Raw genomic sequence first — 22,724 nt, 5'->3', positions numbered from 1 at the left:
TAATTGTAATTCAGCATGCGCCCCATGTTTTTCGTTTTAAATCTTACAAGTATTTATTCTCTCAACATTTTATAAATTATTTTATACTTTTTAGTGCGTTTAAAAACGTGTTATTTTTAAATAGTTATTTGTGCAACTAGTGAGAAAAGTGAGCAATTGACTCACTCGAGAGAAATCCTTACTCACGAGCCGTAGGCGAGTGAGGAATGGTTTCTAGAGTGAGGCAATTGTACTTTGAACTCGAGTTGCACATTATACTTTTCCTACAGTTACCATAAAACAAATTAATTTGTGAAGAAACATAACCTATTTTTACACAGAAGTGAACTTTTAATATAACATTTAATGTGAAGTGACAAATACAACAGTACAACAGCTGACCAGCTGATTTACAGCCAGTGCTGCCAACATATTTCGCGCGCATACGACGTTGCCTACATGTTACGCGCTCACTATTTCGTGCCTTCACGTTGCAAATCTGGAGTGAGACAAAGTAATTAGAGTGAGACAATGTTAACATTGTCTCACTGATGAGCGAATTAGCCACTTTGCTTTCTCAAATCAGTGAGAGAACATGTACATTGTTAGGTAACTGTAGGAAAAAGTATTTTTATTTATAAATTATTTTTAAAGATAACATCTATAACTTTTCAAAATGGAAAATGATCTATTGTGGTGTACCTCAGGCTCTATATTGGGACCCTTGTTGTTTTTAATCTATATTAACGACCTGCTTTTTAACATAAACTCAAAGCTTGTTCTATACGCAGATGACACAACAGCTATATTAAAATCAAACAGCCCTAACAATTTACAAAATTTGATAAACCAAACTTTTGAAGATTTAAACAAATGGTTCACAGCCAATGGGCTGAGTCTAAATTGTTCTAAAACTCAAATTGTCAGGTTCAAAACTACTCATGACAGAGAAACCATCGAATTAAATATTAATTTTCAGGGGGAAATTATTAATGAAATGTAATCTACAAAATTTTTAGGTATTCAGGTACAAAACACTTTAAATTGGGATAAATACACATCAGTTCTAGCTAATAAACTAAATACAGTCAGTTTCCAGATGTCTGTCCTGCAGCATGTTACTGACCTCAGAACAAGGATGATTGTTTATTATGCTTTGTTTGTGTCAAACATGTTGTATGGAATAGAGTTCTGGGGCAGCTGCTCAAATGCCGAAACCATTTTCAAAATTCAAAAAAAGATCCTTAGAATTATGACATTTTCAAAACCTAGGCGATCCTGTAAATTTTTATTTAGAGAATTGAAATATTAACACTTCCGTCAGTTTATATCCTGAAAACATTAATCTTTATAAAAAAAATCTTTAATCTTTTATGAATGAAAACCATAACCATAATTATTTAACACGACATCGAAATGATTTACAATTGCCCATTCATAGACTTACCTCACTAGAAACCCTTCCACAATATCTAGGGAAAAAACTGTATAATAAACTGCCTGATAATATTAAATCATTAGAATCTTTTGAAAAATACAAAAAAGAAGTTACCAAATTGCTGCTTAATAAAGGGTACCTATTACAAAGTTAATGATTTTTTAAATGATGTATATGTTAGATTTTTTAGCATATTGTATAGTTATTAGAGTTTTATGTATTTTAATTGTCCATGACCATATTTCACCTGTTTCCCAGCTATGCTGGATCTGTAAAACGTTGTGTGAAAATAAATGATTGACTTGACATGTCCTTACCAAAAATATTGACCTGTTATATAATGAGATATGGCACACCCTGATCCTTCAGGGATGACCCCTCTTCCAGGATCTCTATCAGATGTCTGTGTGTATGTATTGAGAAGTAGTAGAGTGGGGGAAAGGACTTGTTCACACATACACACACACATTACAGGATATTGTCTATTGGTAATAATATAGGATATTGTCTATATAGGTAATAAAAATCATACTGATTTAAAATTAGTCACTTTCCAGAAAATAGGCTGATGACCCTCAAATCTTTTATTGTATCCGGTTCTTTACTGTTTTAGTCAATTGAGAATACATTGACAAGAATGGAAAACCAATGTAAAATGTACAATAGTAATTAATTGCTTCTGTTGAGTCCACATATATGTGTTGGACATAAAAATGTGTTAATTTCTTGAGTCTTCATACTTGCTGTTGTATGGGTTGTCTTCTCAGTACTTCAACAAAGAAAATATTGTCTTCTAATCCTATATTATTAGAAAGGCAAGCATGTTTCTTGAAAACCATTTTTCTCAGCTTGTGTGCATCGCAGGGAAAATCTATGCATATCAGAAAGATACTAGAGAACCTGTGCGGCTCAATGAGCCACATATCATGAACCATGCCAAGGAAAAGGTTATGCTTAAGTTCAAGTAATTCTAGTTAGGCTACATCTTAGAGTTGTTTAAATATTTCAACACTTGTTAGAAACTAATTTTTAATATCTCTATTTGCGTTGTCAAGGTTTACCTACATTATTTCTGCTCTCAGTTTTAACTGATAACTTCTAATGAATGCTAAACAATCTTCTTCAATTCGAGTTAACATGTTGTAACAAAGTTTTTCTAGCATTAAGAATTGAAGAAAACTGTTGCCTTACTGATAACCTGTGTAATTTAAGTTGGGTCATTTTATTTCTTTGATTTAAGTCATCTTCCTAATCAAACGAATTTTCTCCAAAGAGAATCCTGAAAAGTGGGGTGATATCAACCATTTCATGTAGGTACTCCATTATTTACCCACAAACTCTGGGTTACCAACTGGACAGCCATAATCTGCTTTGAATAAGCTAAGGCAGCGACACCATTCAAAGTTGGTTAACGTATTTAACTTGTTCATTTTCTCTTTTTGAACAGCGTATATTATTTGTCTCTACTAAATCATAAAACTAAACTTGACCGTAACTACTCGATCGATGAATACATAAACACTAATTCCTTCACTTATGTTTGGTCTAATATTGGCACTAAAACTTTCAATTTTAAATGAGATTTTGAAACTTCTTATTTTTGACTTGAAATTTCTGGATTGTGTTGGAGAATTCAGATCTGACATTTGGCAAGTTTACTTTACAACCATGACAACACTATGTGCTTCGTGTATTTTTTCACTTCCAAAGTAAGTTGCATAGTAGTCTAGTAAAATTATGATTTGACCTGGGCAAAATTGCTTCATAAGCCATTGAAGTGGTATTCGACTCAACAAATGTTACTTTACAACATATCCAAAATCCGACAAAATCCGACCATGGGAAAGTGTCTAAAAATTAGTTTTAAAATGGCGGCTATTTTTCTTAAGAGCAATTTATTTTAAAACACAAATAGTCAGATAAATATGGGATATGGCCTTAAAACAATGCAAGAAAACATTGTATGGTTTTATTTGGTATAGTGTTGGGTGTGCATAGTGACATACTAAAAGTTGACAAAAATCGGTCTACAGGAAACCCCCTCAAATGACGATTAAACATGGCGGTTATCCCCAACATTGGACACATTAAAAAATATATCACATGCATTTGTATGCATATTTTTTAGATATTTACTTGAGATTACCACCGATATTTATTGGGTGGTTAGTACTTTATTTTGATCGGGAACGCATTTTGGCCGCCATCTTGGATCTGGCATATTGGATCCGCCATATTGGATCCGCCATATTGAATATAAATATATTTTTTAAACGTAATGATAGTGTTGTGACACATCATTATAAATTAGATTTTCATGATGATTTCAATGCTAAAATCCGTTTTTAAATATATTTTTTCGTTTTGAAGATATGTTCAAACGAAAATTCTCCCTCATCCATTTGTTATGGACGTTACGTAGTTTGAACATTTTTTAAGATAATTTTTCTTATATCTCCAGCTTTACAAACGCTTCCAGTTTGTTCTAGCCTTAAAACATTCGGTGATAAAAGTGTTTTCATTTGAGTTATTGATTATTAAAATTGGAAGTGTTATAGACGAGCTACAAACCCTAACACAATATTAAATTTAACTTTTTAGAAATAAGTTTTTATTAAAATATGTATATCTCGGGTTGCTAATATAACACCAAGTTCTTTTTTGTCTCAAATTACTCAGTGGATGTTTGGCTTCAATTTTATGTATCACTTAATAAAATCTGACAAATTTAAAATGACGTATGAATCTTTATTTAACAGTAAATTATTTCGTTTACAAAATTTGTCTTTAGTTTAGGGCATTTATCCCCAATTCTAATTACTCCCAATAACTAATCCATACCTAAAACAAAAGTCAATAAGGTTAATATTTATTATAGACTGTAAAGATTTTGGGAGTTATTTAGAATTGGGGATATATGTCTAAAACTAAAGACAAATTTAAATAAACTAACAATCTACTGTTAAATTAATATTCATGACTCAATTAAAATTTATCAGATTTTATTAAATGGTTAATAAAATTAAAGCCAAATATTCACTGAGTAATTTGAGACCAGAATGAACTTGGTGACATATTAACCTCCCGAGATATACATCTTTTAATAAAAACTTATATCTAAAAAGTTAAATTTAATATTGTGTTAGGGTTCGTAGATCGTTTCTAAATCATCCAATTTTAATGATCAATAGCTCAAATTTAAACCCTTTTATCACAGAATATTTTAAGGCTAGAACAAACTGCAAGCGTTAGTAAAAACTGGAGATATAAGAAAAGTTATCTTAAAAAATGTTCAAATTACGAAACTTCCATAAGAAATGTATGGGGGTACGACTTTTTGTTTTTTAGTCTTTTTGCATTGCCTGTTTTGATATGTTTACTATTTCATACTATAGTATTCATGTTTACTGCTTCCTATAATAGTTATTTTTTCACATATTTGTTCAAACGTCTGAGAATAATGTCCTTCTTGAAGAAAAACTCGTACTACCGTACAGTATCCGACCGCCAACCCTAGAGTGATTATTGAATATGGTCCATTCTTCTTTAATGACCCGTTGCGCAACTGTGGATAAGCAGAACGGACTGTCTTGTTCTGCTTCTTTAGGGGAGTGCCGGATCAATGAATGTAAGAACATTGAAAAAAAAATGATAACAGTTATTCAAATGAATAGTTTGTCTAAGAAAACTTATTAAATTTAGTTATTTTTTTGTAACTACGGAAACGAAAATGTACATACAAATGCCCTTGTCGTTTTAATAAAGTCTATTCTTGTATTTGTTTGATATTTCAACATCCAATCTGATATTTAATTTATGTATATGTGCTTTCCGTTATCCCATACCACCAAAAGTCTTAAAACAAATATCACAAAAATTTGAAAATTTGCCGCCATTTTGAATTAGATTTTTTATTAATTTCCCATGGTGGGATTTTGTCGGATTTTGGATATGTTATAAAGCACTATTTTCTGTGTTGAATACCACTTCAATCGCTTGTGAAGCAATTTTGCCCAGGTTTAAGGGTAACCCCCCCTTAAAAATTTTTCCTGGACTATAGCAAAACTGGCAAATATTATTCATCTCACCAAGTGAATGTGTCCCGTTTTAATATTTCTTCTTTGAACTTGAGGCGTTTTCTGTTCTTCCAACAAAACTGGTTAACTGTTTAAATTGGTCTTAACCTACTGAATGTTACAAACATTACTACCAAAAAGCTAATGAGTTTCTTTTCATAAACAGCTGTTTTTGTTTTTAAATTTGTTCTATGTATTTCTTATGGGGAAAACCCGACCTTTGAGAGGGTCTCATGCCCTTCAGAGTAGAAATTTTAAAATTCTAAAACCTTATTGCAAAACTTTATACTGAGACAAATCTTTTGACACCTTATACGTTGAAATTGGTCCACAAATAAGGGAGGAGTTGCATTAACAAAAACCGGCTTCACGTATTATATATATAGATAGATTTTCCTGTAGATGTTCAGAATCCCTTCACAAATTAAAATAGGCTAAAAAATAAGCACAAAAAATGAATTTAATATTTTAAAAAATAACACGGGCCTTGTTGCCATGATAGTGACGAAATAACAATGAAGTATAAACAGAAAATCAAAACAAATGGAAGAAATTCAAATACATATTTATTTACAGCGTGGGGTAAAAATAGAGAAGTTTGCACAATACATTGTATTAGTTGAGTTTTCAACCTGTAACCAATAATGTGTCCAATGGTGTGAAACCCAATGTTATGCATTTGAAGCATTTCAAGTGAGAACTAGTCTTGATCCTACCACAATTTCTTATCCAAATATCACCTTGCATCGCAAATGCTGCACCCACTAGTCAGTAGAAAGCAACTAACCCTAAGTTAACGTCTATACAAAATATTTGCCAAACAAACAATCCAAAGTTATGACTTTCTAGAACTTAAATTAATATCAAGCAGTTATTTACAATAAAAACATCAAAAATATAACGAGAGTGAAAATAAGTATTAGAGGATTTTATAACTGGTTAATGTTTCTTGGGGCGAATGCCAATTTTGATAAATTATAAAAAACATTAAAAATTTCCAATAGAAAGTTGTAGAATTACTGAAAAATGTCTGCATTAAGGCTGTTTTACTTGTGTGAAGTTAATGGGCAGGTTATTTCTTGGCTATCAATATGTGAAGCGCAAGTTTAAGTCGAGCCAGACAGTCAGTGAAGTTGATTCTGAACTCTGGCTTCCCCAACCATGCAATTTTGTAGGTTCATAGTGTAGAGGAATGAAAAATTCTCATCCAAGCACTTTAAAAACATCAAAGACTATGAATTGCTATGAAATGAATGAAGACTATGAATGAATGAAGAAATGAATTTGAATGAAGACTATGAATGACTATGATGAATTGTAAAACAAGGACAGTAGAACGTTAACTTGGCCACATCAACCCATCTAACTGTGTAGGCCTAAACCAAGCTTTAACATCCTCAAATACAACTTTGAATTGACCCTTTAGACGAGCAAGGCCCATAGACCTGTGTAATGGTAACAATATCCACTTTAGATAGGTTTGTACAACAGAGTGGTGACGTATTTCTTGCGGTAGCGATGTGTCGCACTCAATACCATTACGCCATCTTTGATGGACAGAGCGTACAGATGGTTCAACATTACATGGTTCGGCTCTGGAAGTAGGGTTGGCTCACACTGGAAAAACAAATATGATTGTTTAATAAAAATGGACAAATTCCTACACTGACTTCAAATAACGACAAATTCCAGATTTGACTCTCAATAACATAAATAAATAAATTCACAATAACAAATCAAACACATACAAAGTGTAATTAAGTGTTTGGCAGGCAATCAGTGCTTTGTAGTAAAATGTTCAATGGACAGCAACAAGGTATTCATGAAGTTGCAGAATATGTTGATTATCCGGCGCCATAATTTACTTGTCTTTTTGTACATTGTGAAGCATTGAGCAAAATGTCGTCATTGGTGAACTTGAACTTTTTTTACTTTCCTTGGTACAATAAGAATGAAAAGAAAATTATAAATTGGTAGTGTCCGGTTATCCAAACAATATGAAATACACAACTATCTCAACACCAAAAAAAGTTGGTAAAACAACCGTTAATGCTACACATCAAAATCACAACTGCTATAAAAACCGCTGTTAGAAATCAAGGTAAATTAAAATATCTTTTGCAATAAAAGCTCACTAAGTATGTCTGCCATCTCAATTACTCTATCGACTGGGACCGTGGCGTCCACCTGCAATGCTGCAATACAGCTACTTAGAGGTCACGAATTGTGGATATTTGTAGGAATAATCTGTGGATGTGATACTCCCTGGTGTGGATTAAAGTCAGCACTACTACAACTAACTATCCTGCTAATTAGACCAATTTGTAAAATTGCAAGGTAAAAGTGTGGTTCAGATTCTACTATAAACTGTAGGCGCCTTAGTTGCCATTGGCTTTAAGGGCTATTAATTAACAGTCCTGTCTAAGGAACATGACGGCCTTAGTAAAAAGACTACAAGATCGCACCACTCATGCTACACTCATCTCTATTCATACTTGGCTTAAAACACCTACCTTCAAATGGTCGCTATTTTTGTTTAAAGTATTCAAGTCTCAGAAGATTTCTTTAATAATAGTTTTCAAGTTGGGGAGATACATACCGACAATGGAGTGTCCTTGTTGAGGATGACTTGCAGTAGGTGAGGAGGCAGGATCGGTGGTCCCGACGGCTTCTCCCACGGTCTGTTTGTTGGAATCTCTTGTGAATATTCTCCTAAACATGACATGAAATGTTAATTCTGGTGCAAAGAGGAATTGCTTATCACTCTCTCATGTTTCTTTCTTGAGCGGTTAAGGAAGCTTAATTCTTCTATACCCTGTCACTGGTTAACATGAAGTCCACCCAAAAAAGGAAACTAGACATCCTGTTAGCTCAGTAGTGTGTCATAATAATGTCATTGATGTCACAAGATTTTGTAATTTAATTTAACAATAAGCTATTGCTTTTTGTAAAGTAACCAAAAAAGTAGGGATGGTCAAGTCTCGAAATTTCGGGAAATTTTCGGGAAATTTTAAATCTCGTTACACGAGACGAGATTTCTTTTTGGCCGAGATTTTTATCGAGACAAGAATTAAAAAAAAAAAAAAAAAAAAAAAAAAAATTAAAAACGCCTGCAGAAAGTCAATGCAATACCCGCAATACAGGAGCGTGTTGTAGTTGCGTTTCCTTTGCGAAGGCGTTCTTATTTAATTAATTCTTTAAATGTAAATATTACTTTAATTATTTTAATAATATTACTTTAATAACATTTGAGAAGTTTTGTTAAGTGTAAGCAGTGTGAGGAATGTTTTATTACTATAAAAAGTCAAAACAAGTAACTATTTTATAAAAATTAATATTGCTTTTATTTTATGATTTATTTTATTTTAGGATAAGTTGAACTCTATCCTAACTGATATCACTGTTTCCTAATCGTAGGCATTTTTAATAAGTTAGGCGTGATTAATAAAAAATGTTATGCTGATGTTTTTTACTTCATGTTGACATACTAGATGTTGTTAACTATTATGTGATGTTTTTTAATAAAAGATTGTAAATATTCTTGCCTATTATCATTATTTTTGTATTTAAACAGTCATCTAACAATGTTACAAAATCAGGTAAAAATTTTGAACGTGCATTTCCCGTTGTGTATGAGAAGGGAAATCCCGTCTCGATCTCGTCTCGAAATTTTATGAGAAATAAAAAATCTCGTCTCGTCTCGTCTCGAACTAAAAATCCAATCTCGTCCATCCCTACAAAAAAGCTGTTTAATTGTAACTTTCTGTACCCTACATAATACAAATTGCGTATATTCACACTTGATTCTTGTCTGCTCACACTTGAACAGAAGAATCAAGTGCTAATATACACGATTGGTCCAGCCTCACATGGTTTTCACCAGAGACTGTCTCTTCAAGTTACATAATACAGTATTTTAAAAAATGAACTAGTTATTGGAAGGGTTTATTTATTTATTTATTTTTTCCTAAATCAAACCTCTTCTTGATCATTCAAATTTATTTGCTTGGCCCACCAATTTTGAATTATCAAGAGTATACTGTATTTAACAGTGTTATCAATTTGAGAGTGGTGATCTTCAAATGGTTTATTTAAACCTTTAAGCTGAGTGTAAAAATGTTTATGATTTTAGATACAGTCATTACCAGAGTGTCACCTTGAAGATAAGTTATCAGTTATCACCAATATGACAGTGAAGCCCAACCCATCAAGTGATCCACTAGCAATATGCATGATGTATTACTTGTTAAAACGGGATACTGACTCTTCTAAAAGGGGTATACTTTTTAAATAATCTCAAGAAAACATAGTACAAAAAGAACTTCAATTTTAATCAGACATAACTATTCAAGACCATTTCTAACAATCAATCCAAAGGAAAACACTAACTGCAAAAATGTAAACAAATAAAACATCTGATGAATTAAATTAACATATAAATAATCATCTAGAGACAGTCATTTTCAACATACTCCCACCTTTTGAGTCTTAAAGTTTTCATTATTTAAAGACTCAAAACACATATTATCATATTAAAAGTTCAGTCTTTTTGGTAACTTAATTTGTTTTCCTCGTTTTCTAAATTTAACTTTATTTACAACTTTTCCATTTGAACTTTCTTTATCTTGCACTTCTTCTACCTCTTTTTCGTTTTTTTTACAGACTTTTTCAATTCATATCCAAAAGCGTCTTCATCACATTCACAAATCTTATTATTTTCAGATTCCATCTTGACAGTTACAGTATCCTCTATATTAGGAATGTCTACACTACACTTGTCAGAAATAGGTGTTAACAAAGATGTTATAGTCATTACACTTGATCTACATGTCACTCCTTTTACTTTTACTTTCCCCATTAACACCCAACCAAGTAAGGTTTCCATTGCAACTAAATCATTTGTCAAAACATGACGTTTCCCTGTAAACAACTTTCCACCAATATCAGATCCAATCAAAACTTCTACCGGTCCATCTACAGTGTCAGAAACATTAATACCAAAAGACTGTAATTCGTTTAACCAAGGACCCGCTTTGATTGTTGAAATGTTATTACATATCACATCTTGATCTAATACCTCAAAGTTGCAAAAGTAAGTATTACCCAAATCACTTAACCTTACTTTATGTCGATTGTGTTCAACAGCATTTGTTGTTGATCCACCAAACAATGCATGATTAAGGGTTTCCTTTCCAAATGATACATACCCCATTTCTTCTGCAGTTTTCTTCAAAATGTAGGACCTTTGAGAACCAGAGTCAAAAATGACACGTGCTGCTCGTTCATTATTACCTCCTCTAATATTCACACGTACAGTTTGTAAAAATACTTCAGTGTGTGCATTATTAGCTAAATTACGTTCACAAGGTACTAAAGTGTTATCATTAACATTATTTACATCAGATTTTTCTTGAGACTTGTTACACATTACTGTTGCATGTCGACCATTGCAAAGAGAACAGTTTAATCGTACATGACACATCTTACTGACATGGCCATACTTTGTGCAACGATAACAACATCTGTTACTTGACAATAGGTTTACCTTTTCTAAATGTGTCAGATTACTACAACTCTTACAGTTTTCCGTCAAATGTTTTGCACCACAAAAAACACATTTCATAGGGGTTTTATCGACCTTTTGGTTGACAAGACCGGCTGCAGTTGGTATTGATTCCATTTCGTCACTTAAGAATGGTTTGGATGACTTACCCAATTGTCTCTTCGAGTCCCCAAAACCTGAGGTAGCAAGTGAAATTCTTTCCTCATTTGTCACTTCAATTCGCAGAAACTTCAAAAGTGCATTGAGTCTATTCTTCAAATCAGCTTCTGGATCAAAGTCGGAATGACGTTGCCACGCCCTTAAAAGATCCTCTGGCAAACACGACTCAACTAATGGGTAAAGAATAGCCGCACATTTATCAGTAGTTACTCATAATGTGTCAAGAGCTCTGATTTGACATTCTAATTTGTCAAATAAGGTCGAAATCACTACCTTTTGACTTAAGTTATTGAGTAGCAACTTTAAAAGTTCTCGAACATAGACTTCTATCAAAAGATCATCCCTTCCAAAACGACTTTTTAAACTCTGAATAGCATCTCTATAATTCTCTGATGTAGCAGGATAGCTATCTACAATTTGTCTCGCTTTAGAATTTGGAATAGTGGCCTGAACTAAATAGTGGAACTTATCAACATCATCAATAGAGGGATCTTCATCTATCCTCTTAAAAATTCCCCAAAAAGGAAGCCATTCTTTAAGATTCCCACTAAATTGTACTAGTTCAATCTTGGGAAGTCTAAGCTTAGTCTTTAAATTTGAACTTCCACTCTTAGCTGAATTACTACTGACAAAATCATAATCTCTAGACTCATTCAACTTACTTTGTACCAAAACATTTACTTGATTGTAGGTTTCCAAATAACTATAAGCTTTAGACACTTCTTCTTCAAGAATTGCTTCACTTTCCTCAAATTGAAATAAATGGTCAGATATCTTTGTGTCTAAATTCTTTAACTCTTCATAAATCATACTTACAGTTTGAAACCTACCTTTTAATTCATGTAAGTGAACCGTTTCCTGTGTGAGTTCATCCTTTAAATGGTTCACTAGTCTTGAAAAGTTTGCCCTGACAACAGTTCTATGTTTCTTGTTCTTATTAAATTCCCTAACATCAGTTTCACTCATCATACTGTCCTGTCACGGTCGCCAAATGTTAAAACACGATACTGACTCTTCTAAAAGGGGTATACTTTTTAAATAATCTCAAGAAAACATAGTACAAAAAGAACTTCAATTTTAATCAGACATAACTATTCAAGACCATTTCTAACAATCAATCCAAAGGAAAACACTAACTGCAAAAATGTAAACAAATAAAACATCTGATGAATTAAATTAACATATAAATAATCATCTAGAGACAGTCATTTTCAACATTACTCTTAACTCTATAAGTAACATTTCAGCCAAATGGCAGGTGTAAGAGATACAAGTGAAAGTTCTAAATCCATTTTAACCACAGTTGAAAAATGTGTCGAGTGCCCAGTGTGTTTAGAAACTGCAAAAGTTCCTTTTAAACTGTGCTCTAGAGGTCATATTATATGTTTGTCATGTACCATCAAGCTAAGTCAATGTCCTACATGTGAAGGGCCGATCATATTGGAAAATCCAGTTTGTCTAAGAAATATTCTAGAAGCTCTGCCTCACCATTGTATCTACAGTCAAGATGGATGTGCGGAAATTGTGGAACCAGGTAATGATCATGAGAGGTTCTGTGGCTACAGACCGATTGTGTGTAAAGTGCCTCAATGTCCTGTTAAAATGCCAGTTGTGAAGGTATTGGACCATTATAAGGAAAATCATGGAGATATTCCCATCATTACAGAGAGATCTGTAGGTTTGTTGAGTTTATTGGCGCACATTCCAGTATGGTTGTTTGACAATTTGTTTTGGTTTCTAATGATCTATGATGAGGCAACAGCTACTTTCAAGGTATACTTTCTGGCAACACCAATTGGTAAGCTCGACCAAGATTACTATGTTCGTGTTACAATAAAAAATGGGGATTTTGTTTTAACTAACACATTGAAAGCTATAGTGTCAGATCCTCATTTTACATTCCATAAAAAATTGGGAGTGAACATAAAAATGTCGGATGAAAATGAAAGATTTTATATGAAAATTCCAACTTGGCAAACACGTAAATGGAAATCCAAAACAAAGAAGAATGCAGAAATACAACTGTTTATCTTTAAAACGTTAAAAGACTGAATGTATAGATAGTTTTGAGTGCTTTTCAGGTTACACCAAACATTTAAAAATCTTCTTTCATGTTTGAAGCAATCAATAAACACCTTTTTAAGCAGACTAGGAGGAAATAAAAAGTTATATATTCAATGTAATTGTAAACTGAGACAAGATTTTAATAACTCAACTCAGGTTTGGAGAACCAAGGGTCATGAGATGAATCATTAGTTTAAAGGAAGTAAGAGAAGTAAAATATTCCATGCCACAGGGATCAGTGTTGGGTCCATTCCTGTTCTTACGCTACTACTTGGGAGGGATGCCTAAACATGTATCTGACCATACAGTCAGTTATTAAATCTTGATTGCTTTACTGCATGTATACATGCAAACATAAGGTAGGAATAGGACGAATCTATACTAATCATCCTATATCTATTGATTCATCCTATTCCTACCTTATGCTTGTATGCAGATGACATAAGCACAACAGTTCATGGTATTGAAACTTATATATTGAAGTTCTAGAAATAAAAAATAAGTTTCTATATCAGTACCTACTTAAATAATAAAAAAACCTTCTACTTAACTCAAATAAACAACCTTGAAAAAATATAGATGTAAATTAAAAATTAAAATAGTTTTCCTTATAATTTAGTCACAAAAACAAAATTTTAGGCCTAGCAATAGATAGTGCACTTGATAGGACCACACATGTTAATAATATTTGAAAAAAAAAATCTCTGTTTTTTTGTAACTAGATGCCTATAGCCTATCCGTTGAACAGAAAAATAATTTTGCGAACAGTTTACTTTGCCAACATACAGATTCATATTTCATACAGAATAGAGATTTATGGAGGAACAAGTAAGTGTAAATTAAATAAAATTATACATTAAATGTAAATTTTACAAAAGGAAAAAGAAAAGGTATAAGAGGCATGCTTAACCTGGATACAAATTATTGTATTAAATGATTTTTGAGGATTAGAATTATTGACAGTTTACAGTCTCTACATTTATAAAATAAAATTGAACGTAAAGAACCATGAGTCAGAGTTAAAAAAAAAAAAAAAAAAACAGCAAGACAAACATAATTACCACAAGATTCTTTTATTGTATAACTAGTGTAATGTATACAATAGGTACAATATTGTGTATAAGAAATTGCAGTAAATATTCTTGTATAATATATTTGTTTTATCATTAGACTGAAAAAATTAATATAACAATGACGCATTAATGTAGTCTATGCTTGATATGTGTTGAATAAAGATTTATTTGATTGGTTGATTGATTGAGGACAATATTAAAAATTATTTTTCTTGTAAAATATGTTTGTGTGTTTGTAAACTTAATCTACCCTAAATTGATTAGACTTATCCGTCTTCAAAGGATAAAATAACTCTACTAGTGATTAGGGAAATTTGAGGATTTAGGTAAAGTTATTGACTGATACTGTAACATCAGGAAAACATTGTGCAGTCAAACCTTTCCGCTGGGCTATCAGATTTAGAAAAGGTGGCATCGGGTGGTCAGAGTACAGGGAGTCATTTTTAAAAACTTGTCCCGATGAAAAACTTCCCTGTTGTCATTTCACCATTTCTTTTGTCTCTGGTTGTATCCAAACTTAATTTAATTCTTTTTTTCAACACAAAAACATATGGATTAATAGGTCAAATTTGAACCACTCTTAGTGGTATATATTTGCATTGTTTGCACTGTATTTTTGTCTGTAGAGAATATTTTTAAATCAAGACTGGTTATGCTAGACGTTTGAACATCCAGCTGGTTAGATCTACAGTAACTCACTCTGTTGTCTGTCTGAGGCACTCTCACTGTCCATGGCAAGCGCTTGGAACACTTCAAAGTCGCTCCGTTTCACCGTGACAAGGTTGTTCTTAGAGCCCATCCCATTGTCGGTGATTCTCTATACAAAGGTTGAAACAAGTTTCAAATCCCTTCTCAAATTTATGTCTAGAACCAATGTTTTTTAATAATGCACTATTTAATTGACTGGAAACAACAAAAAATTAAAACAAACACCACCAATTTTAGTAGTTTTTATTTTATAAGGCCTTTTGCCCAGCTATGAGCCACTAAAGACACTTCACATAAACTTGTTGATCATCAAAAATCTTGTTTAACTGTAACCTCATATTTTATAAGAGAATCTAATGAAACCAAAATGTCGACAAATAACAAACCAGCCTCTTATTCTGAAGAAAGCAAACTTGTATTTCTAAAATGACCTCACAAGTCGACATTTAGGCAAAATAGTAACTAAAAGGTAACAACTTGCGAGGTTTCATGTTTTAGGCTAACATTACAGGACTATTTTGAAAACTCAATTTAAAAATATAATTTAATAGTATCTCAGGCATACTAATACAACTTCACTAAATGTAACAAATTATTATAAAATTGAGGAAATGTAACAAAGATTATACTGTTTTCTTATACTTCATATACGAGAGATTTAATATTTGTTGATTGGGGGAAACATAAACCTCTAATGCATTAAGTTCAAACTAAAATACAAAGAATCTTATAAATGCAAACAATCTTGATGTCATTTATGACTGTAGCCTCCGGGTACTTTGAATGACTACATTTGTTTAAATGCCTGCTTCTGCATAATCCAATTGTTACTAATTGCCTTAACTAGTTAAGACTTGTCAAAGGAGTAAACTCTGTTTACGTTAGGTGATTTAATTGTTTTAATGAACCATTTCACCATTTTAATGCCAGCACCTGTAACATTTACATTTGCTGTGTCTGTCTAACAATTGGATTGTGCAGAAGCAGGTATTTAAGCAAACCTTGATGTAATGTATTGCACAGCTAGAACAATATGTCCAAAGTTCCATAAGGCCTCGGCCACACGAGGCGAATTTAAGCCGCGCGGCTTATCTTCGCGAGAAGTTAAGCCGCGCAAAGTGCCTGGCCACACGGGGCGGATTAACCGCTTCCTGTTGGGTTTTCCCAGTATCAGTAATCTATAAAAACTAAGTTTAGTTCACTCTTTTTAGTCATGGACGAAAACCGTATGTTAGTTTGTGCATTAGAAGTGTGTGGTGATCTGGAACCAAATGTTAACAGAAATCATTGGGTTCATCCCTTCATAACGGAAAAACCATTTGTGTTCCAAACCTTTTAAGAGCACATGCGAAACCATAGTTTGGAGTTTTTTGGTTATTACCGTATGTCTGTAGCATCTTTGACCAGTTCAATAAGCTTGTCTGTATCAAACATTGTTTGAACACCACACAAGCGGTAACAAACACGCAAAACAAACTCAAAAACCACTGGTAATGTCCGAAAAATATCTCCAATAAGCGCGGCTGCCGCGCGGTCGAACCGTATCGTGTGGCCACTCTCATAAGACTATGTGTGTCATCCCCTCCAACGCGGCTTAACTTCGCGCGGTCGAGGAACGACAAGGCGCGGCTCAACCGTACATGCGGCTAAACTTCGCCTCGTGTGGCCACTCTCATTTGATTCAATGTGTTGTTTAAGCCCTTAACTTCGCACGGCTTAACTTCGCGTGGTTAAACCTCGTGTGGCCGGGGCCTAATAAGTTGCAAATTAAAAACCATCAATGTCAATCAACAGTATGCCCACCTATTAAGTGAAAATCATTTATTTTGCGTTTTGTTGAGAAATGTCTTAAGCAGGTCACAAATATCCATCTAGTCACTTTTCAATCAAAATATTCCCTACTTTGTGATAGGCCTTTGTTAGCTATCATAAGTTTCGTTGCTCTGAATAGCTTGGAAGAAATGGGACATCATCAAGCAAAGATTATATGCATCGCTCAATTTATTGAAGAATCCAACAGCTAAGGTGGGTTGTGTATTTCTTTGATAATACATTATTGGCACTGATAACCCTCCTTAAGTGCCAGTAAGTGCTTGCACATGAAAAAGGTTATAAGTACCAGGTGTGACATAAATCTTTAATAACAGAAAGAAAATAATACCATCATAAATTATGTTAATTTGCTGTTATCAACTTGAACTATGCTTAAACTGAATTAAATCAACTTACCGCGCCAGGATCATATTTCCAGTCTCCATCCACATAAAATTTGTACTGATGTTCGCCTTCAGGTAAATCAATTATTGTCACAAAGTCTCCATGGCTGGAAAAATGATTAAACAATATTATAAAATAGAGGTGATGCTTCTGTGCATCTGTTTGGCAGCCAAACTGGCCTGCAGACAACCCTTTTACAGTCTTATAGCAACATTTTTGTGAACACCCTAGTTAAATTTTAACAGACATCAATTTATAATCTGACACTAATTTCCCCAGTTCAAATTACTAACATCAATTTAACAAACATGTTTTCCTGGCTCATTTAAAACCAGAATTTTTACAGTTTGTAAACTATAAAATAAATGTCTATCAATAGTATATTTAATCCTTTTCAACCAGTATTGTTCTATCATATAGTCCAGTCAAGGCATGAGGTGTAGAGTGCGTGAGCAGGTAACTAAGCAATTACTTCAGAAACTTGTTCAGTGTGTTTAGGGTGTTAACATACCAAAAGTCCTGACTCCTAGGTTCAGCCATGGGGGAAAGGGGGGGGGGTAAAGGTACACATTTTGGGTTTTTCGATTATATCTCGAAAACTATAATCTTTTTGTATACTATACTAAATTATAACATTAAAGAAGATTAAATTTTCTTCAAGAAAAGTATGTACCGGTAATGTGTTTATTTTGGTTAAACCTTTTACGAGTTAATACTAATTTAATCCCCCATAAAACACAACAACCAGCTTGGTTTCGCTGTTTTTGTGTTATTATTAAAGTGTCAAATTACTGGAAATTTTGTCAAGTTTTTCAGAATATCGGTTATATTTCTTTTGGGCGGATAGGATTTGCCCCATTTTGCATACTTATTTACATGTATTTCTTATGAAGGAGTATTTTAATAAGATATTAATTAAATTAGTAATAACATGTAAATGGTTAAACCAAAGTAAACACATTATATACTTTTCTTGTAGGAAATTTAATCTTCTTCAATTTTATAATTTAGTATTGTATACAAAAAGTTGATAGTTTTCAAGATATAGCCTAATCGAAAAAACGCAAAATGCGTACCTTTACCACCCTTTCCCCCCTCCACCCTCCTGGCTCAACACCTAGGAGTCAGGACTTTTGGTATGTTAACACCCTAAGCCCCCTGAACAAGTTTCTGAAGGAATTGCTTAGTTACCTGCTCCCACACTCTACACCCACTTTTGGATAATTCATTGACTGGACTAATAACTTATGTCCTCAAAGACAACATCACTTATGAGATGTTGAGTTAGAAAAAAAAATAATAGTGGTATTTGTGGACAGGTAAGTTTAGGCCTACTGATTCACCCTACATCAAGCCACAGTGAAACAAACGACAATGAATAAACTGTCAATAAATGAGTACATCTAAATATATAAAAGGCAAAGCTCTCACTGACTCGCTGACTCACTCACTCATCCATCACTAATCCTCCCACTTCCCATTTACCTAGGAGGCTGAAATTCGGTACACCGATTCTTTGGACATTAAATAGGAAAACTAAGTAGTTTTTATTCTGATCGGGCTCTGGAGTTTCCCATGTTAACCTTACGATTTTCCATATTTAAAAGGAATTAATGAATCTTAACAGCTGTTTCAATTAAACAAGTTGGTTCTGTTCTATGATGTTCAATAGCATTAAAGTTACAAGGATTACCAACAGGGTGCAGCACTATTATTTATTTTTATTTATGACAACAGCTAATTTGCAACCAAAAGGTGAGTGAGCGTAGCGAACGAACTTCAACCTAGAGGCGAGTTATCGTAGCGAACGAGCTAACCTGAAGGCAAGTGAGCGCAGCGAACGAGCTCCAACCTAAAGGTGAGTGAGCGTAGCGAACGAACCTCAACCAGGACGTGATTGAGCCATGCGAATACTTATGAAGGTAAACGGGGCAAAGCCCGCGGGTACAGCTAGTTATACATAAATACAAAAATCAAACCTACCTTTTCACCATGGGTAGAGGCAACCAATCAGAAAAAGTTCCACTTATCATCACATTTTTCCCTCCTCCTTCCCATTTGAACACTGTTGGTAAAACTGTATCATCAATTCCTGTTGGGATTTTGGATCCTTCAGAAAGAGTAGCAGCCCTTTTCCTAGGAGCTCCAATTTCATTATCCTAAATTTAGAAAACCCCTTATTAGACTTGTTAAAACCAATGAATCCACATAAATACATGATCTAAGTTAGTAAGATACTTTCAAATTTAAAAATAATTATACATAGTAAGGTTCAAATAACTAAGGTACTGTGAAATGGTCTCAGACTGTTTTATGATGTGATGACCACTGGTTATGGTCATAAAAATGTATATTTTCAAGTTAATACCAAGCTAAAAAACTGACTACTATAAGATCCCCGTGCGTAGAACGGGCACACAGCTAGTTAATTAAATTAGTTACCTAAATATTTCCTGATTACCATAGGTACTAGTGTTATACATTCATAGAAACTTTTAGGTTCACGAAATAGTAAGCCAAATAATTTGATTATAGATCGTTTAAATTAGAATGGCGTGGAAGAAGGGTAGTGAGAGAGACCTAATGTGAGAATCTTCATGTAGGCTATATTAAATTAGCTTGAATGGCAATTTTTAAGATGATGATAGAAATAGTTCAAGAGGTAGGGAGATCCTCCTTTGTTGCCCAATGTTTTCACAATGGAATCTGTAGGCAGCTGTCCTCGGAGTGATCTTGATGTGCAGACAATTGGAGTCACATTTAGGGCTTTTTAGGTCATCCAAATACTTGCCTATCTCATAATCACAGAAGCCCTTGCCGACAGACTGACACCGCCCACCACCACTGCTCGAGCGAACACCATTACCGCAACGATACGTTGTACAGCCATCGGTCTCGGTGGTGTAGTGAATAGCGCACCGGGCTGATAATTCGAAAGTAGTCGGTTCGAAACCCACCGGAGGCATTAACTTTTTGACCCGATTTTTTTTATTATCAGCAAGTTTGGTTGGTTTGGTTAGGTTTATGACAGTTAAATTAATTTAAATTTAACCTACAAACGATACGTTTTGACAGCGACAGTGATAGAAATAACAATTTCCCACGAACAGTTCGGTTATGCACGGTATGATGCGTTCTCCACGGTGCGGTGTGGGCGGTGGCGGTAACATCTCGTTATAATCACTGGGTGCAATGATCAGCTGTCTGAGAGCCTCATTGGGCTTTGGACAGCTGCTCATTGTGTCAGTGATGATGATACAGGCAAGTATTCAAATAACAATGCCAATAATAACCATGTGAAATTATAATTTTAAGTACTGCCAAAGCAAGTACAAGGTCTTCTAATGGTATGATCCATATCTAAATAATATTTTGTGCTTATTAACCCATTGGTTCCCTTATTGCAACGCAACCATAATTTAATAATATTGCCTTATACCTATTTCTAGTTGACAAGTGACAACCTCCGTTTGTTTGCATTGAGATGTTGTAAGTGGAGGTTTAGTTATATTATTCTAGATGGCTGATGTACATAGGCCTTTAAGGCTTAAAAAATTAAATAATCTCATTAAAGTTCTGAATTAAAATAGCCTTTCTTAACTTAGCGCTCTATCGCTTACTGACTTTCCAATGTCTAGGATCAAATAACACTCTACAGAAAATAATATTTCATCAAAATGTGTCACAAACAAGAAGTGTGAGTAATAGAACTGTATGATTACTTAAAACTTCTTGATAGATATTCTCTCTTGTAAGAAGCGGACGGTAGCAATGTCTGTACTAGAATTATAACTACTTTTGGTGACTTCTCATTAATTGTGGCTTATGTCACTTAATTAAAGTTTAGTATACATCTACAGAACTTGATCTATGTTCTACGGTTCTCATATCTATTGACAGGGGCAACCAGGGCTGCCACGTTTGGTTAGGAGAAAACTCGGGACATGCCCCCCTCTCCCCAGATTAACATAAGCATAACACGGACATAAAGGGCTTTTTACACCAGATTCCTGGATGTATGGTAGGCTACATTTTTGTTTAAACAAAACGCTGCGAATGATATCAAAGGAGACCGTTCACACTGATTTTTTCCATGAAAGCATTGATTCAGGAAGTGCGTAGGTAGTCATCCTGTAATCTGGGACACAACTCTACAAATATGGACAGGGACCAGGTTATGAATAACGTTGCATGGTAGGAGATTGCTGCAAATTGCTCTGTGGCTGCAAATCTTCAGAATGATAGTAGGTTGTAATTTAATTAAGTTACATTAGAGCATAGATCATAATCGATCATTGACAATGCTTCGTCAAACTTATCTGGAGTTAATCTAATAAGTTTTGAATCTATCTTCATAGTTCCAGATCATGCATCAAGTTATGGTAAGCCTATTCTCCAAAACTAATTCGTTTTAAGATGGGATGAATACACTTAGGGTATAGTCCTTTTTGTAACCGAGTATAACAATACTATGTCGTCAATATCGCTATCATTCAGTTCATTAATCCATGGAACGGAAAACCCAGGCTCACACCATAGAACTTGTAGGCCTATGTTTAATATGTTAAATATCATTAATATGTTTTGATGATCTGTAAACACTGGAAACAAGACTTAAGGTCATGAAGTGATCTCTTTAAATTTTAAAACATGTAAAAGGCAGTTTATGACTATGAGGGACTTCTCAGAAAATAAAACTTAGCCTATAAATACTTAGGCCTATATAAAACTAAGTTAGGCCTAGGCTATAAAAAAAATATCTTTGGAATTCCTTTTAGAAATACTCACCGAAGCATCACGTCCTTTGGTAAAATACGGTTCCTCTTCATCATGGGATGACTGAAATACTAGTTTATTATTTGGTTTTTTGTCAAATACAAAAGCTTGTTCTTCTTTGCTTGGTGAGTGAGGAGCACTAGGTTCCCCAGGTTTTTGTCTGTCTCGACCAGGTCCACTACCAGCATTACCCATGGTTTAGGTTTACTTAAATATTTATTTTCTAGCAGTTAATATTACAAACACCTTACACGAATCTAATTTTCATCCCTAACTGAAATTTGGAATAAAATAAACATAAACTTAACCTTACCCTATGACATTTGCTGAACTGAGCTTTGTTTAGATTCTTTTCTGCTATCACGTGACTATTATTTTCATCTATATACAGACTATTAAAATATTGTAAGCATTGGTCTCTATCACTGAGGTATTATAAATCTCATATTTTATATTTATAATTTTGATATAGTTTATATAATTTTTAATCCAAAATATAATATTTACGATTGAAAACAATTAATCGAGTGATCATTTTGATTTACGGATCCTTACTGTAATCGCACGGCCGTCTTTAACTCGAGGCGTCCATTTCAATTTCATAATAAAGTACAAACTAATATTATTAGTAAATCAGCTGATCGCCCAATGCTAATCTAATGGAAATTACA

At 33.7% G+C, this 22,724-nt stretch overlaps 1 protein-coding gene across 1 annotated transcript; it reads right to left on the bottom strand.

Moving 5' to 3' along the window:
• Nucleotides 1-6,043: 6,043 nt before the first annotated feature.
• Nucleotides 6,044-22,390, bottom strand: LOC128987221 (5'-AMP-activated protein kinase subunit beta-1-like). Its single transcript, XM_054407970.1, has 6 exons — nt 22,066-22,390; nt 19,261-19,436; nt 17,290-17,383; nt 15,052-15,169; nt 8,093-8,205; nt 6,044-7,110 (listed from the first exon to the last, which is right to left on the bottom strand). Exons 1-6 carry the CDS (start codon nt 22,246-22,248, stop codon nt 6,964-6,966), a joined length of 831 nt encoding a protein of 276 aa, XP_054263945.1. The 5' UTR covers nt 22,249-22,390; the 3' UTR covers nt 6,044-6,963.
• Between the last annotated feature and the right edge of the window lie 334 nt (nt 22,391-22,724).

The sequence above is a fragment of the Macrosteles quadrilineatus genome, unplaced genomic scaffold (genome assembly GCF_028750875.1).
Source record: "Macrosteles quadrilineatus isolate MER2022 unplaced genomic scaffold, UCM_ALF_1.0 Scaffold_2__2_contigs__length_208266976, whole genome shotgun sequence".
Classification (NCBI taxonomy): domain Eukaryota; kingdom Metazoa; phylum Arthropoda; class Insecta; order Hemiptera; family Cicadellidae; genus Macrosteles; species Macrosteles quadrilineatus.
Note: the sequence above shows the minus strand (reverse complement) of the source record. Positions and strands in the feature narration are given on the sequence as shown.